At 36.4% G+C, this 16274-nt stretch overlaps 1 protein-coding gene across 1 annotated transcript; it reads right to left on the reverse strand.

Moving 5' to 3' along the window:
* Positions 1-10858: 10858 nt before the first annotated feature.
* hmgn6 (high mobility group nucleosome binding domain 6) lies at positions 10859-14462 on the reverse strand. Its single transcript, XM_053505127.1, has 6 exons — positions 14304-14462; positions 13369-13401; positions 13130-13159; positions 12910-12957; positions 12290-12412; positions 10859-11685 (listed from the first exon to the last, which is right to left on the reverse strand). The coding sequence occupies exons 1-6, from the start codon at positions 14316-14318 to the stop codon at positions 11638-11640; spliced, it is 297 nt and encodes a 98-aa protein (XP_053361102.1). The 5' UTR covers positions 14319-14462; the 3' UTR covers positions 10859-11637.
* Between the last annotated feature and the right edge of the window lie 1812 nt (positions 14463-16274).

The raw sequence follows: 16274 nt of genomic DNA on the forward strand, positions 1-16274 counted from the left end.
AAATGTCAGTGAATAGCAACAAAAAAAAAGTCCCAATGGACAAAAAAGATTTACAACTTTGAAGGGCATACCAACAGACATAAGTCTTTGCAGGTAATTGTAATGGGCAATTTGTTTGATGCTTTATCTTCTTTTTCATTATAAAATTACAAGCTATACAGAATGAGCCACTAAGACAAATTTAAACTCCCAGACACAAAATTAAAAGATACTGATAATTCATGTATCAATCAACCACCCCAAAGATAAAATTTCGGGCCTCAAAAAAGGCTCACTATCATCCCATGCCTGGGCACCTGGTGCTAGATAAAACACTATTTAATGGACCAGTTAATAGGCTTTGCCTAAGCATGCAAAGTGATGTACTGTAGAAGTGAAAAGTTTCATTTGCAAATGTCAGTTGGTGAATCTACCAGCCATAGCAATTGCACTAGATCCTCCTCCTCTTTCCCTATTTAGTTTTTGATTCAAAGAACCAGTATGACATAACTGGTATTAACTAACGTTTTAACGAGCATGACAGTATTGCTTTATGTTAGAACTAGACAACAAAAATTTGGGTATCACAAAGCAGTCCTCTTTTGAAGACCTCTGACCCTAGGAAAGTCAACAGCACTTCTATGACAAACATTTCCGATTGAGAAAATTTCCCTTGAGTGATAAAATCATTATTTCACTCCAAATGTCCAGCACAAAGCACTTTGCTGCACAGTCTTTGTAGAACACAACATAAAGACTTCTCTTGGGTGCTTGTCTACAGCTACCCGTGTCATTTGTCTGAACACCAAAGTCTTTACTCTGTGTATGCTTTAACAGCTAACAGCTAACCAGTTGCACCTAGTCGAGGATTTGAATTAAAAAAAAACATTAATAAATAATGTAAGGCAAATTGCTGTTTGACTTTATAACTTGTAAATAAAAAATAGCTTTGAGCAGCCCTTTATTATTAGGGTTTTCAGTGTTTCCAGGACTTGATGACTGATCACTTTATGTGGACACAATTACCCAGCACACTATTTGTGGCCTCTCAGTTCACACACTCAATACGAAGTAAATGCTAACATGCTTAACATAATTGAGCGTTTTGTTATCATGTTTAATTATTCTGTTTTTTCTCTCTTAGTTGTATAGCCTCCTGTTCATGATATTTCTCTTGACTGATGTTTGCAGTTTACCTACCTACCCTTTTACGTTTCCTAGAACACAAGTTTTGAACGCTGTTTTGAAATGGTCTGCCACCTCTGTATTAAAAGCTGTGTAAACTGCACCTGCATCAGTTCTAGTGCCTCTTTAACCAGACTGGTATAATGTTGTGGCTCAGAGGTGCTTAGTAGGACAACAGCAGCACCTGGATTGATTTGAAAATCGTGATCATACAGCCACTTTTTACTGCTGCTGCAATACATCCTCTCCCATCTTGACCAAGTCATTGATCTCCCACCTTATACATACACTGGAAAAACAGCCATCTGCAAGGTTTTTTCTACCTCAATTCTCACTCTACTTGTTAAAACACAAAAGGCTCTTGAAACAGCAGAAAAACACTCCATTCATCATTTTCCCTACAAGAAAAGCACTCACCCGGGCTACAAATGTCTGGTTCAAGAAACTGAGCTGATGATTGTATTATCTTATGCTTGCTTAAACATGTCTTTGATCATGTGCCCTTGAGCAAGGAGACAAGTGAGTAGTTACTAAATGTAACCCAAGTGACACAAAAAAAAACACTGTGTAAACATTCAAGTTTGACATCATTCCTATAGTGGCACCAAGTTTGGCCACTACGGGAAGCAGATGAAATTGCTCTTAAGGCTGCATTTCAGTAGGGTCTAAACCCAAAAGTTACCAAATATATCATGTGTAGAGGTAACAAGATGACTCTCAATTCACTCGTTGACTTTTTAATCAGTCTTGGCCACCCTCTTTAGAACCAGCTGCCTCACCAGTACAACTGGGCCATAACAAACACACCCAGCAACTCAGAGCCCATGCAATTAGGTCACACTCAGCTAAACAATGAGGAGAGGGAGAAATGTTGCAAAGACTTATTGAGCTTTTACTATGGACAGCAGTATCATTTCAAGAAAATATACCCTAGCAAGCACAGCCAAGCAGAACTCCCAGAAGAATGTCAGCAAACCCATAGGCCCTTCCCGAGTGAGTCAAATGTTTTTACTATTTCACCAATCCTTTTCCCTGCCTGTAAGAATCCTTTGTGCAAATGGGGTTTCTGTTTTGGCAGTGCTGATTGACTCTGAAGCAGCAAAAAGCTTAATCAAACAAACCATGGTCAAGAATATCATTTTATGATTTCTCCCTCATCCTATGTAAGTTCATATGACTGGCAGAGGATCCATCAGGGATTTCAATATCATGATATTACAGCAAAACATTCCATCATGCTGGGGTTCCCATAAATACATGAGCACAATCCTCAAATTGCATGGACTAAAAGGAATTTCACCCACTGGTCTTCCTCTGATCTCTTCGCACTACATCTCTTTGGTATTGGGGGCAAGATTGGCCATCACTTGTGGGGGTAGAGGAGGAAGTAAAAATGGAATTATGAGTTATAAAAAAATACTTTCAACATATTCTTATTTTTTTAAATACACTGTATTTTTCTATACTTATATTGTTATCAATTTGAATGATACAACTCCATCATTGTTAGATTACAATAAGCACTAGCAGGTATCACAGGTTTCAAGCATCTCATATAGGTGTGCTAATGTAAGATTTAACACATAGAGTCAAAACTCAAATGTCAAATTTTGTCATTATCATATAATGGCATCAAATGTAGGACCACTTTCCATTAGCTTCAGTAACCTAATAATCCCTTGGTTATCATTGTTTTTTTTACACTTGCTTTCATAAAAAAGCACATTTCTCTAAGTTGATTTTTTTTTAAGTATAAATAATTTTCCTTTTTATTTTATTTGTTAAAAAATATATAAACTGCTTGATTGATTTGAATCTAGTTAAGAGTGGATAATGGACATTGATTTTTTTTAATAGTGCTGTTGACAATTGTCATTGTTGCAAAGCAGCTTTACACAAACAAAAGAAATTGTGGAAGTTTGTATGAAATGTGAATGTGTATGAATCAAAATGATTAGATTGTCCCTGATGAGCAAACCTAGGGCGACGGTGGCAAAAAAAAAAAAACTCCCTGAGATGGCATTAGGAAGAAAGCTTAAGAGGAACCAGACTCAACAGGGAGATTATGGAATTATGGCAAATATACAGTTTATGGGCTCAAACAGTGACCTGTTACTATCAGCGTGTTTTAATAGTCATACGGGATAGCATATAAATTCATTCACACTTCTGCTTTAATTAAAAAGCCCTTGTGCAAAATCTAGGTTTAAATTAAATAGCCAATGGTGACTGTTTACTCATGTTTGTTATTAGAATGCTGTGTAGCTTGATCATGGGTATGTCTATAAAACCAACAGGGTAATCAATAGCTACACAGAATGTTAATGAAAAACTCTATGATCTTTTGTGATGCTGCTCAGTTCATAAGCACTTGTAGGATCAATTTTCTCCAAATGACACCCATTATGGCTGTAGATTAAAGGTTTCTAAAGCTATAAAAAGGGCAGAGTTTCATGAATCAATTTTACCATAAGCCTCCAAAACTATTTTTATGGACGTGTTCAATATTACTCATATGTGACTAATGTTCTTGCATTTTTTATAGTAATCTACAATATTTAGGGTCACATCATTGCATATTTGATTGACCAACCTTGGTTAAACATATCAGATTCTTATCAAATTAAGCTAAATCAGATGTGTTAGAGCTTAGAAAAACACTCGGATAAAAAAGATTGGATGTAAAGCAGAGAACCAAGATTGATGCTCATGATCTAAGTAAAAATACATTTTACAGCATAGTTGACTCCATTATGTCAATGGTATTTATGCATACAAACAAAGATGGCTATTTCCATGGATGATCATCTACAGAGACTACAGCTAAAACCAAGCTGCCACCTATCAATAGCTAACATGTAGTATGGGTGAACCATGGCACCAAATATACACACACTTATGTGATTAATTAATAATAAATATTTAACTTATGTTGTTATAAACTGTTTTGGCCTTGTATCAAGCAGGCTTTTAATGGTGGGTGTATCCTCTTGGATGAAAATTGTGGTGATATAGTAAACATTTTAGTGACTTCAATTTAAATCATTGAATTCTATGCGTAGGGTACACTTTAGTTTTTGGAGGCCCAGGTACAAAACTGTTTGTAGGAATTTCAGACCTGAACTATTGAGCTACCATAGTCACAAGTTACCAGTTGTCGGAATCAGCCAAGTAAAGGATCTTCATGGTCATGGTCATGAACTTGGAGTTTACTAAGTGTCTATAGTAACTATAGTAATACCATGATGGAGATGCCAGATTAAGACGGTTTGGACATGTGCAAGGGGAGTAGGGGTATATCAAGAGGATAATGTTAGAGATGGAGCTGCTGCTCAGGGGGGAGAAGAGGTAGGCCCAAGAGAAGCTTTATACATGTGGTTAGGGAGGACATGTAGGAGGTTGGAGTGACAGAAGATATGGTAGACAGAGTTCGGTGGAGACAAAGTCTTTGTGGTGACCCCAAATGAGAGCAGTGAGGAAGAAGAAGAAGAAGAAGAAGAAGAAGAATTCATCCAACACTGAGGACATGAGCAGTACTATTCCACTGGTCATCAGTAAGATAACAGCCAGTATTTGCCAGGTTACATCAACTGAACAATCACCTCATACACTCACACAACTGTAAGCTAAAGTTTTGTCAGCTGTTCGCGAAAAATCAGTGAAACAAGAGCAATTTGTTCAATTTTTTTTTATTTAATAAAATTTTGCCCCTCCTGCCACTGGAAACCTGTGTAGAGGGCAAGATGGATTCAATCAAGTATACTTGAAAAAAAACATTAACGCCAACAAGATGAACTTTCAGTATCATTGGACCTTCCAACAGGACCTTCCATCATAGTCCTGGAGGGTCATCATAGTCCACTGCCTTGAATCAAATAGAAAATAAAGTAAAAAAAAAAAAAAAAGCAGTTGCAGCATGCATAAATAATCTTACTGAACTACAGGCCAGAAGCTAGTGTCTGGCAATATATCACATTTGTAGCAGGTCATAATATGTAAAGGGGGCTCTGAAAAGTACTGAAGAGCCTTCTCATCAAGAGGTTGAATTATTTGTATACTGTAGTATTCATTAAAAGTAGCATTTTGTGTTGACTACGGAGAAACCACTTGTTATATTAGTTGTATTTAACTATTTAAACACCTAACGTTGAGTGCATGCACAATGGTACATGCACGAGATTTACTTTGGAACAGATATTGTGAGACACAAGCCTCCAACCCTGGAGCTGCAAGGCAACAGTGCAAACTGCTGAGCTACCATGCCCCCCAATGTCTGTCATGTGCAGTTGCTATCTAAATTCTTCTGAAATATTTTGTGTTTATGACCTATAATATCTTGTGTTTAAATTTTTATATTTTTACAGCAGTGTATTACAATGTCTTAAATAATAAGGGCCATATTTTAATATTTTAACTATAAAATTTTATACAGATTTCTGATTATTTTGTTTCATTTGCATGTTGTTTTCATGTTTGCATTTATTAATTTGACAAATTGCTTTTAATACAGAATTCTAAGCAGATATTTAGAAAACAGATTATGTATTTTATATATGTATGAATACTGTATATGTATAATTAAAATACATATACTACCGTTTAAAAGTTTGGGGTCACTTGCAAATTTCTTTGTTTTTGTTTAGGGATTTATTTTCTACATTCTACAACAATACTGGTGATTTCAAAACTATAAAATAACACATATGGAATTAGGTAATTCTGTAACAACAAGAAAAACAACAGTTAGTTGTGATTTTAAGACACAGAGGTCAGCCTTTCTGTAATAGATCTTGCAAGAACAGTATTGTCAAGTGCATTTGCAAAATCCGTCAAGCACCATAATGAAACTGGCTCTCATGAAGACCATTCCAGGAGGGCGAGAACAAAACCTACCTCTGCCGCAGACGAGAAGTTCATTTAGAATTTTCAGCCTAAAAATGACCAATTAACAGCACCTCAGATTAGAGGCATTATGAAGTCTTTACAGAGCATAAGTAGCAGACACATCTCACCATTAACTGGTTAAAGAAGATTAATGCATTTTTGGACGCTTTCAAAAGAAACAATCATGGAGTTAGAAAGTGAATACAAACTTTTGAACGGTATTGTCACTCTCATTGATCACTCAGGTTTGCTGACGGTGAGGTGATTGTTTGCTTTACATCTCAGGAAGCCCTCATGTTTGTGTTTCCGTCTCTGGCTCTCCCTTTTAGTTATGCTGTCATAGTTAGTCCTGTCGGAGTCTCTGCTTGCACTCTACAGTTAATATACATTCACATTATACATTGTGTGACTGTGACCATACCTAACTGCCATCTCTCCTCTTCTTCTCTTTCAACCCCTCTTTCTCTTTCCTCTCTCCCACTTTCACTCTTTCTCTCTCTCTGTCGAGCTACACATGTCATTCCTAAGCTCCCAGTGATCCAGGCTCCCTCTGCCCTCCGGACCTGTCTGACCCATCCTGGTGCCCCGCTTCTGGCTAAAGATCTCATCACATGGATGCCCCGTGTGTCTCTCTGGGATGCGTCTGGTGTCTGGGGATTCTCTCTACCTAGAAGATGGTTCTGGCCCCGACTGGTGTTGGCAACTGTTTCTCTGGGGACTTGACAGTTTGATAGTTCAGGACTAAAACTTCCTACAAGTCTACCCCAGTCTTCAATAACTACCTGGACTCCATATTAACATCAATTAACATCAGCTATTATAGCTGAACTGCCTCAAACCCTACACACTGTATAAATGCAGATCATTTCCTGCTTTCTGTTTCACCCAAATGAGGATGGGTTCCCTGTTGAGTCTGGTTCCTCTCAAGGTTTCTTCCTATTACCATCTCAGGGAGTTTTTCCTTGCCTCAGCTTGCTCACCAGGAACAAACTGACCATTGTGATTGTGTAAAGCTGCATTGCGACAATGACAATTGCTAAAAGCGCTATACAAATAAAATTTCATTGAAATTGAATAGTGAATATGCATATATATATACAGTACATATTAGACTTTACTAATATTTTTTTTATTTTCTTCATTTTGTAATGCTACAATCTGGATCTTAAATGGATCTTTTAAAAAGGTTTTTTTTTTGACCATTTGCATCTTTTACAGGTATCACTGACGTGTGTAAAATCTGGCTAGCTTAACATTTTTGTAATGAACTTATACAATAGATGCAGTGTGGAGGAGAACCATTTCCACAATATATTTAGTTCAATTACATTTAAAATGCATGCATTCACCTTGATCCTGGGTTGAACCCACTTTTGCCTTCTGAACTGCATTAATTGTTTATGGTGTGGATTCACCAAGGTGCTGGAAACATGCCTTAGAGATTTTGGCCCATTTTGACCATCTGATAGCATCACGCATTTGCTGCAGATTGGTTAGCTGCACATCTATGAGCAAATCTACTGTTGGTGCTCTGTTTGATTGGTGACTATGGAGGACATTTGAGTACAATGAGCTCGTTGTCGAGTTTAAAACTGTTTTGAAATAAAATCAGGTAGTGACATTGCACAATATTGTAATGATCATAAAGGGAAGGACATTAAGACATTTGTCCTTCATAAAATCCTCTACAGGTTTCAGTTTATCCACACATTTATTACCAAATCATTAATTAACAGATTAGGCAGATTCCTACCTGGTGCTCACTAACTTCAGAGAAAATTAGCCAATGTGCAAAGACTCCTATATTAGATGTGCAACGATGATGACTTTATCTCTGTTTGGGTTTTCCTGGAAAAGATGGCCTGACACCTTTCTTTACTCTCCATTCTATGTGCAAAACTTGCTTTTTCCATGTTGTCCTTTGAAACAAACATAAACATGTCCAAGTCATTGAAAATATGGAGACAATTTTGGATTTTTATTCTTTTACAAAGTCCATCTCCATTGCTTAAAAATCACATCTTCAAACATAACATTTAAATTTTGCTACAACAAGGGTGTCACCACTGTCAAAAAATATATATAAAAAACAAAATTTTTTCATCTTTTGCAAAGCTCAAATCCCTAAATAACTTACCAAACTCCAACCTCTCCTACTTTTAAGATTTAGGACTTTGTAAAAATAAATAAATACATTTTAAAAATCCCCTTTTATTCTCAACCACTCTTCCTGACTATAGGGCTAAACCAAAAAAAAAAAAGCATCTCCATACAATAAATTCATTAGTTATTTGCACCAAAACCACTCTAAATTCTAAAACTACAGAGGAAGATGACCTAAAGTTTAAATTAACTTATAAGCAAAAATATTTGGCCTTAGGTTCTCTCTAGAGTTCACTCCTCTTCCATACATGCCCCTCATTGCCTAATCCAATGCAAAGTCTTTAATAAAGTTCATTACAAAAATATGATGTTAGCCGGAATCTGCCTGTCGGTCAGTGATACCTGTAACAGATGCAACAACCCCCTGCTAATCACATTCATATGTTTTGGTCTTGCCCTAAATAGCCATCCTTTGGGGAAACCGCTTAAGACACAACAGGTAGGGCCTATGGTCAGAATCACTTTCAGACATTTTTGGGATTCCCTTAAAACTCTAGCCTCTATGTGACGACAAAAGATGCTCTGACTTAATTGGTCCAGAATCTGATTTTGCTCAACTTGAGGCTCTCTGTCCTTCAAACTTGAATTCAAGTTGGATTAAAGGAACTTGTTATAATCTTAAACTTGAAAGCCTTAGATTTTCACTTTCAGGCTCTAATAAGGGATTTCAAAACATAGGGAACCCTTTCTTGAAATTTGTTAACACTCTTAATTTACTGTACTCTGTGGCACATGTTCATTATGGATATGTGCGCAGTTGGTCTTTATTTATTTCCACCCTTAGGCGGCAGATGTAGGTATGGGTAAGGCATACAAAGGTCATTGACATAATACTGTATTATTATTATTATTATTATTAACATCATCAGTTGTTCCTTGTGTCATATGACAAGCCTGAATAAGGAGTTTAAAAAAGAGAATAGACATGATCAGCAACTATGCTCTGATAGGCTGTGGCATTTAAAAGATGCTCTATTGGTTCTAAGGGGCCTAAAGTAGATTGATGCTTTTCTGTTGTTTTTAAATTCTGCAGAATTTACAAAAAAAAAAATCAAGACTTATTAAACTAGACAACATTTTTCCAAAATTGTCCAATTGTGTGAACCCATGCGAACTGTGGCCTCAGTTTCATGTTTTTAGCTGACAGGACTGGCACCTGTTGTCGTCTTTAGCTGCTGTGGCCTTCAAAGTTTGCATGGTGTATGTTCTGTGATGTTCTTTGGCATTTTTTTTACAATGGTTGATTAGATATTTGCATTAACAAGGGTGAAAAGTATATATATATGTTAATGCAATATGTTTGATAAAATCATTAAAGTAAAAAAAAAATACACGAAAATAACATCTGGGATATTGTGGTGGTGTACAGAGGGGACAGAGCACTATATATAGAAAATGCTGCGATTTCCACATCATTCACCTAATTTAAATATCCTATAATGCTACATTTTGGGGTAATTAACATAAATGGGGTAAAATACAACGATAACTTGAATAATGATAAAAATAGATATGTATAATATTGCCTTCGACAAATTTATCTCTAGGGCTTAAGAGGGTTGATACAGTATGTAGTAATTTGACACATTAAGTTGTCACAGTGGGTGATGTTGCTGACATTGGAAACCTGCATGTATTTCCTATCCATAATTTTATGAACATGAAGCCAACCTTAAACAAAGACCCCATCATAGACCACCAAGGTGGAGTATGAAAAGCCAGGAGAACAACAGTTTGTGATAGACTTAAACCTACCCACCTGGCATTAAAACACATTTGCATGATGCCACATTAACCTTTTCATTCGAATGGATCCAAGTATTTGGCACAAAAAAATCTGACATCAAGCAGATAAGCTTGACCTTGTGCCGCAAAAGAATACATAGAATTACATAATTGCAATTCTAATAAGTAAAAAAAAAAAAAAAACATATGTCCACTTTGGAGAGATTTTAATAAGCATCACATAAACACTATCTATTAAAGTAACAATGCTCATTACCAACAGAAAATATTCACATTTTGGGATTACAGTTCTATTTTACAATAATATTATTAAGCAACAGTCAGTAGTGACAGTTATCCCTTCTCATTCTGGTCATAATGCCTAAGGTTTTCTCTATTCACCTTTTGGTAATAAAAAGCATAGATGAAATAATGTATGTCACTGTCCAGCTACAGATAGAAATACTTAGGCTAATCAACACTGCCAAAGTGTCTGTTAACGATCCAGCTGAAATACTCCTCAAATAACACATTTTTCATACCTCAAACTCCATCTGTTTCATTCCTCCTACTAACACTCCATTACAGTATCTATGAAAATGAGCTATGTCCTACCATAAAAGTGGAGAGCTGAGTACCGCTAGGCAGAGCTGAGCAAAAAGCCAGGAGAAGGTAACTTTTTATATGACATCCTATTGGGAGGGATGAAATCTAATTAGTGGGTTTAAGCCCCGGCCAATAGAAAAATAGAAATTATATTCCTGTTTCCCGTTTGTACATGCACACCAGAGACCTACATCAATATTAAAAAGGGAGGGAAATTACTAAAAAGTAAATTTTTAAAAAGCATTCCCCTTTAAAGGCACAAGTTTTAATCAGGTACGAAAATCAAAGTATGAACAAATAATGTAGAGAAGCCAGCTGAGGAAAATTCGAAGGTTTCATTTATTAAGAGACATCCAGAACGTCAGCTAGGGTACATGAACACCTGCATACTTCAGTAAAGATTCGAATTTCATACTAAAAAAATTATCATTGTTTAGAAAATTTCATATAACAGCATAGTTTTGGATTAGCTGCTCATGATAAAATATTGTTTTTGAACTAATGCAGGGTAGGGTGAAAAGAACAGGCCATGTATCTCTGCCCTGGAATGTTTTTCAGATGTTTTTTTCTGGTATTCCTCCATACTAACAATAATACACTGACGTGGAAAAAAAAAAAAATCTAGTAAAAGAGACAAAAAGCAAGTAGACTTACTGCACATATAAGGTTAAAAAAAAAAAAAAAAAAAGTAGAGAATGTGGGGGGCAAAAAAAATATCACTTGTTATATGGTAAAATACTTTGGATAAGGGGGATAGAAAAAAAAAAAAAAAAAAATAGGGTAACCATTCAAACCTGTAGACGCATTTATGCTCTTATGAGACCAAGCTATTAACACTCACAAAATGGCATTAAAAAAATTTAGTGTTCATCTTGCAGAAACTAATATTTACTGCTGCAGATCTGCAAGGTATGCCGCATTCAGCTTTAGTTTGTGCTAAAAATCTGTACTGATACTTATAAAATCATTGATAAAAATATTCCTCTGTTAACAATATGCCTTGAAGAGAGGGGCAACAGCATGAATGAGAGCGCTTTTGAAAGATGGAAAAAAGGGGACTGAACAGGGAGACACGGCTGATGCGAGGCAGTGGTGCTACTCAGACTTTGCTTCCTCCTTATTTTCAGCTGGAGTCTCCTCGACCTGAAAAAAGATATTGTTCATGATTACTATGCAGGCTTCACTTGAACAGAACTTGTCGATTTCCATAAGGTTCATCTTCCCTATCTTTATTTTATTAGAACGTTGCGGGTTCCTATCCCTTATACATTTGTCTCAGATTATCTGTCTTATATTTTTAACAGTGATCATATTTTATTTCCCTCTGTATAACAATCATGGGGTTCTTACCTAGTGTAAAAATGTCATTTTATACCAGAAAAATACATTTGGAAGACACATGCCTACTACTATTCATTAGAAATGCAAGGCTTCTACATTACATGGTCTACAGCTCTCTCAATGTGTAATGAAAATTATTGTTTAACTATTTTCTGTTTTTATTATAGTATAACATAACTCATTCTTGTCACTGGTAACATGTGTATGAAACAGTATGCACAATGCAATACGGTCAACATCAATCATATTATTTAGTCAATTTCCCACCTCAAATAAATAAGTTTTCTAGGTTGCTTAAAATACTAATGCAATTAGTACTGATTTGAACAATATTAAACAAACATCTTGATCTAAAACCGGTGCTAAACTTGTAAAAGATAAAAATTAACAAATTTTTGAACTGTACCGCGTTGCTCTTGGCTTCTCCATTTTCTGAGTGGTTCTCCTCGTTGGCCTCTGGCTCTGTAGACTCCTTGGCCTTCCCTTTGTTCTTTTTGTCTTCTTTCTTGTCTTTAACCACTTTGTCTTTCTGTTAGTAAAAAAAAGGTAGTATATTTTTTAGTTGTTAGAAAAGAAAACATGAAAAGAAAGTTGTCTAAAAACGACAAGTTAACATTTACTAAGCAAATTTAAAACTAATTAAACATTTTAACAACCAACAGCCCCTACCAAACAAATGCTATACACTGGAGCTCACTTTAATCCAACTGGACCTTTATAAACACTGTACAGTGTTTATTCAAACACTCTGGGTGTTACGGAACACCGCATTTATGTGGTGAGAAGGGTATTTCTGGGTAATCGCTTTTGATAAGGAATACCAAACACCAAATCACCGCCCAAACCCCACCTAAATATGCTCCACAATTAGGTCAACATTTGCCTATTTAAATGTAACCTAATACATCTGATATTGAAGTGGACCCAGCCATGCAACACTACTATTTAAAACCATTTCTTCTACAAGTAATTATTAAGTGTCTTCATGCCTCCAGTGGAAGTACAAAATTATTAACATGTACATACCTTAGCTGGCTTTTTTGCCTTCGGTTCAGGCTTGGGGGGAGCGGGTTTCTGTAAAGTATACACAGTTTACTATACATCATTTACTGCAAATGGATTAAAACACTTAAGCAACTTAATAATTAAAAACAACACTTGAGTTTATATGTAAAGAATGCAAGTTATTTTGTAAAAAACAAATACTAATTATTTTCAAACAACACAACTGTTATTGTTGACTTACTGCAGATAACCTCGCAGATCTTCTCTGAGGCTGAAAAGGCAGAAAGAACATCAAACATTAACAACTAAATAAAATACATCTTAACAAAAACCATAACTTGGCATATTTCATATGAATAACTATGAGGGGGAAAAAGGCAAATAGAAAATACAAATAAATACACATTGTTACATGTAAAAAGGTTTAGATAAGTTACCATAGAATAAAACAAATGCAACAAAATGGGTAACATTACATACTTCTTCCTTTGCATCACCCTCAGCACCCTGTTGCTAAAAGAAATATTGGAGAAAAACATGATTATATAGATACATACATACATACACACAACCACTGGTTTTAATAAAAGCATTACACAGATAAAAATATTCTATTTCCTACGTGCTTCTTCTGAAAATACCATTTTAAAACAAAAGTACGAAACTTATATATAATAATTGTACATTCGTATTGTTATTAACAAACTATTAACGGTGACATTGGAATTTCCTTCGGTATCTGCGTCTCGTGGGGGTGTGTGCACTTGAGCTGAATCAATTTTATTTGCCGGTTCGACAACAAAGCTTTAGGGACGACTCTTAAGTTCTCAAAGCCTCGAATCAGCCCTAGGGGGGAGGGGCCGTGGCGAAAAAAATCCAAGGCGCCATCTGCCGACAAATGACCGCCATTGCAGCCATCTGGCAGCACGGACAAAGGGAAAAAAACAACAAATATATCTTTTCGCCGCCATTAAAGTAGACCTTGGCGAGTGCAACTGAAAAGAAATTCCATGCGCCATTTTTCAAGCCCCGGTTGTAGTCCGTTTAGCGGTTTAAAACGATTAAAACAGCGTTTGTTCTCAGCCATTTTCACAGTTAACTGTAAAAGCATGGCTGCTTGAGGTTTACCAGCATGGAGACCAAAACTAGATTTCAGACTCCACCGAGCAAGGCTGCTGAAGAAACTGAATACTAGTCCACTCTCGATAATAATGGAAATTGGAATCGATTTGTACCGCAGCGCTTAAAATACGACTAAATAATACTTAGGAATATTAGATATTTTGCAAAGAAATGGAATTTGCCTAAAGCCAAGTCTTGTGGACATAGCTTTACAATAAACAGCCAGCTATCAATAGCTAACTCCTTCACTATTTTCAAGTAAAACTATTAACACAAACAATAGACTTACTTACCTTTCTTTTAGGCATGGTGGATTTCTACGAGATGCCTTTAAAAACGACTAAAACCAAGACTTTCTGTTGAAGACTCAGAGCATATACGTGACTGTGTCCTTATCCTAAATACAGTAGTAAACACACAGGAACATTACAGCTAGTGGCTGAATGGGGGGAGGGGAGCGGCTAAGAGGTGATTGATGTCCCTTTCCACCAATCAGCGCTCGGAATGGAGACCCGCTTACTAAGAAGAAAAACCCAGCCGGTATTTTCCTCATACGCGCCAAAAGATAGTTACAGCAGAGTAGGAAATAAGAAAGTAATTTAATTATTCAGTTAATCAGTTTCACTCTTTCGGTTGTATTAAGAACGTTTCATTGTAAACGTTCCCAGTGCCCTTCCCATGTATTTCACTCATATTTGAGGAAGCCTGTATTGTTTCGAGAGCCATTCGATTTCAAGGCTTCCTATAGCTTTACACCGTGCTTTATATTTAGCATGATCCAAAATGGCGCCCTCCTCACCCGGTGCATTCATGCCGGTCTTTTTCTTCAGCCAAATTCACAAGGGGAAAAGACACTCATTGTGCGAGGGGCTAAGAAAACGCCTGTAGGTGGCATCATTCGCCCTAGCTAACTTGTACAATCTCTAGGAAGCCATTTAAAACGAAATTGAATTCACGGAGAGATATATGGAGCTTTGCATGTAACAAGTTAATACATAGCTATTTAGTATTGCATACGTTGTTATCATAGGAATTTGTAGTTTAGACATATTTTAAAGTTCAAGACATTATTTTGACATGTTGGCTAAAATGTCCCCCAAAGTTTACTAATTCATGTTCCATAGTGTAAATATAGATGTTCTTTAAAGTATTAAATCTGCAAGGTCAGTTCTTTTGTTCTTGCTACACTGGCGATGTTTGTTTATATCTAACATGGATATCAGACAATAGATACATATATTAGAACAATGCACATTTACTTTGAAGCCACCCATTTTTTTAAGTTATTAAAAATAGTGGAATACGTCACTGACAGGTCTTTCTTGTTGCCCAGATGTGCCCTGCTAGAGTGATTGTTTAAACAGGTAATAGCTCTTACTCTAGAAATAATGGAACAGGTTGGCCAATTAAACCCCAGCAATTGATAACAGAAACATTGTGAGAGCTGTTAACATCCTCCAAGAAGAAACAAACAAACAAAAACAGTTAGACATCAACAGCACCCTTCACAAAGCAAGGGCGAAGGTGTCACAATCAAATATTGCCATACTCCAAGCAGTCCACCCATCAACAGAAAGAACAGGATGGACAAAGTTCACAAAGGATTCTCTCTCTATATATGTAACTAGGTTACTGATAATATTGTGTACCAAACATTCTAAACACAGTTTATTCTTCAATTTACTTGCCAGAACAGAAAAGAGTCTTGATACAGTACATGCTTTGTACAATGAGAGATGGTGGGATCAGTCAAGCAGTCGAGCTACAGTAGTGTGGTGCGTTGCATTGTGTGACAAGTGCATTGGAGTAAATGGGCATTGTCCTGTTTCTGGCTTTGTAGGCAAGCATCAGTGTTTTAAATCTGAAACAGGCAGCTAGATGTAACCAATGGAGAAAGTGAAGTAATAGGGCGCTGTGGGATAATTTAGAAAGATTGAAAACAGGTTGCACATCTGCATTTTGCACAAATTGAAGGGGTTGAATGGTGCATAGAGGCTGACCTGCCAGGATCAAATTGCAGGAGTCTAATCTCAAAATGAAGAAACTAAACAAGCACATGTGAGGTATGTGTGAATGGAAATGAGCGATTCCATCTGATGTAAAGAAGATATCGATATGGGCATGTAAGGTTAGCAATTGACAGTTGACAGTTTGGCAGTTGATTGTCCGGTCACCCCGATTACCTGGGTGAACAACAGTTCAGTTTTTCTGTGATTAAGTTTTAGAAATACAGAGATAAGTAATGGAAATGTCTGGGTGAGCTG

This window comes from Clarias gariepinus, chromosome 10, assembly GCF_024256425.1.
Source record: "Clarias gariepinus isolate MV-2021 ecotype Netherlands chromosome 10, CGAR_prim_01v2, whole genome shotgun sequence".
NCBI classification, from domain to species: Eukaryota; Metazoa; Chordata; class Actinopteri; order Siluriformes; family Clariidae; genus Clarias; species Clarias gariepinus.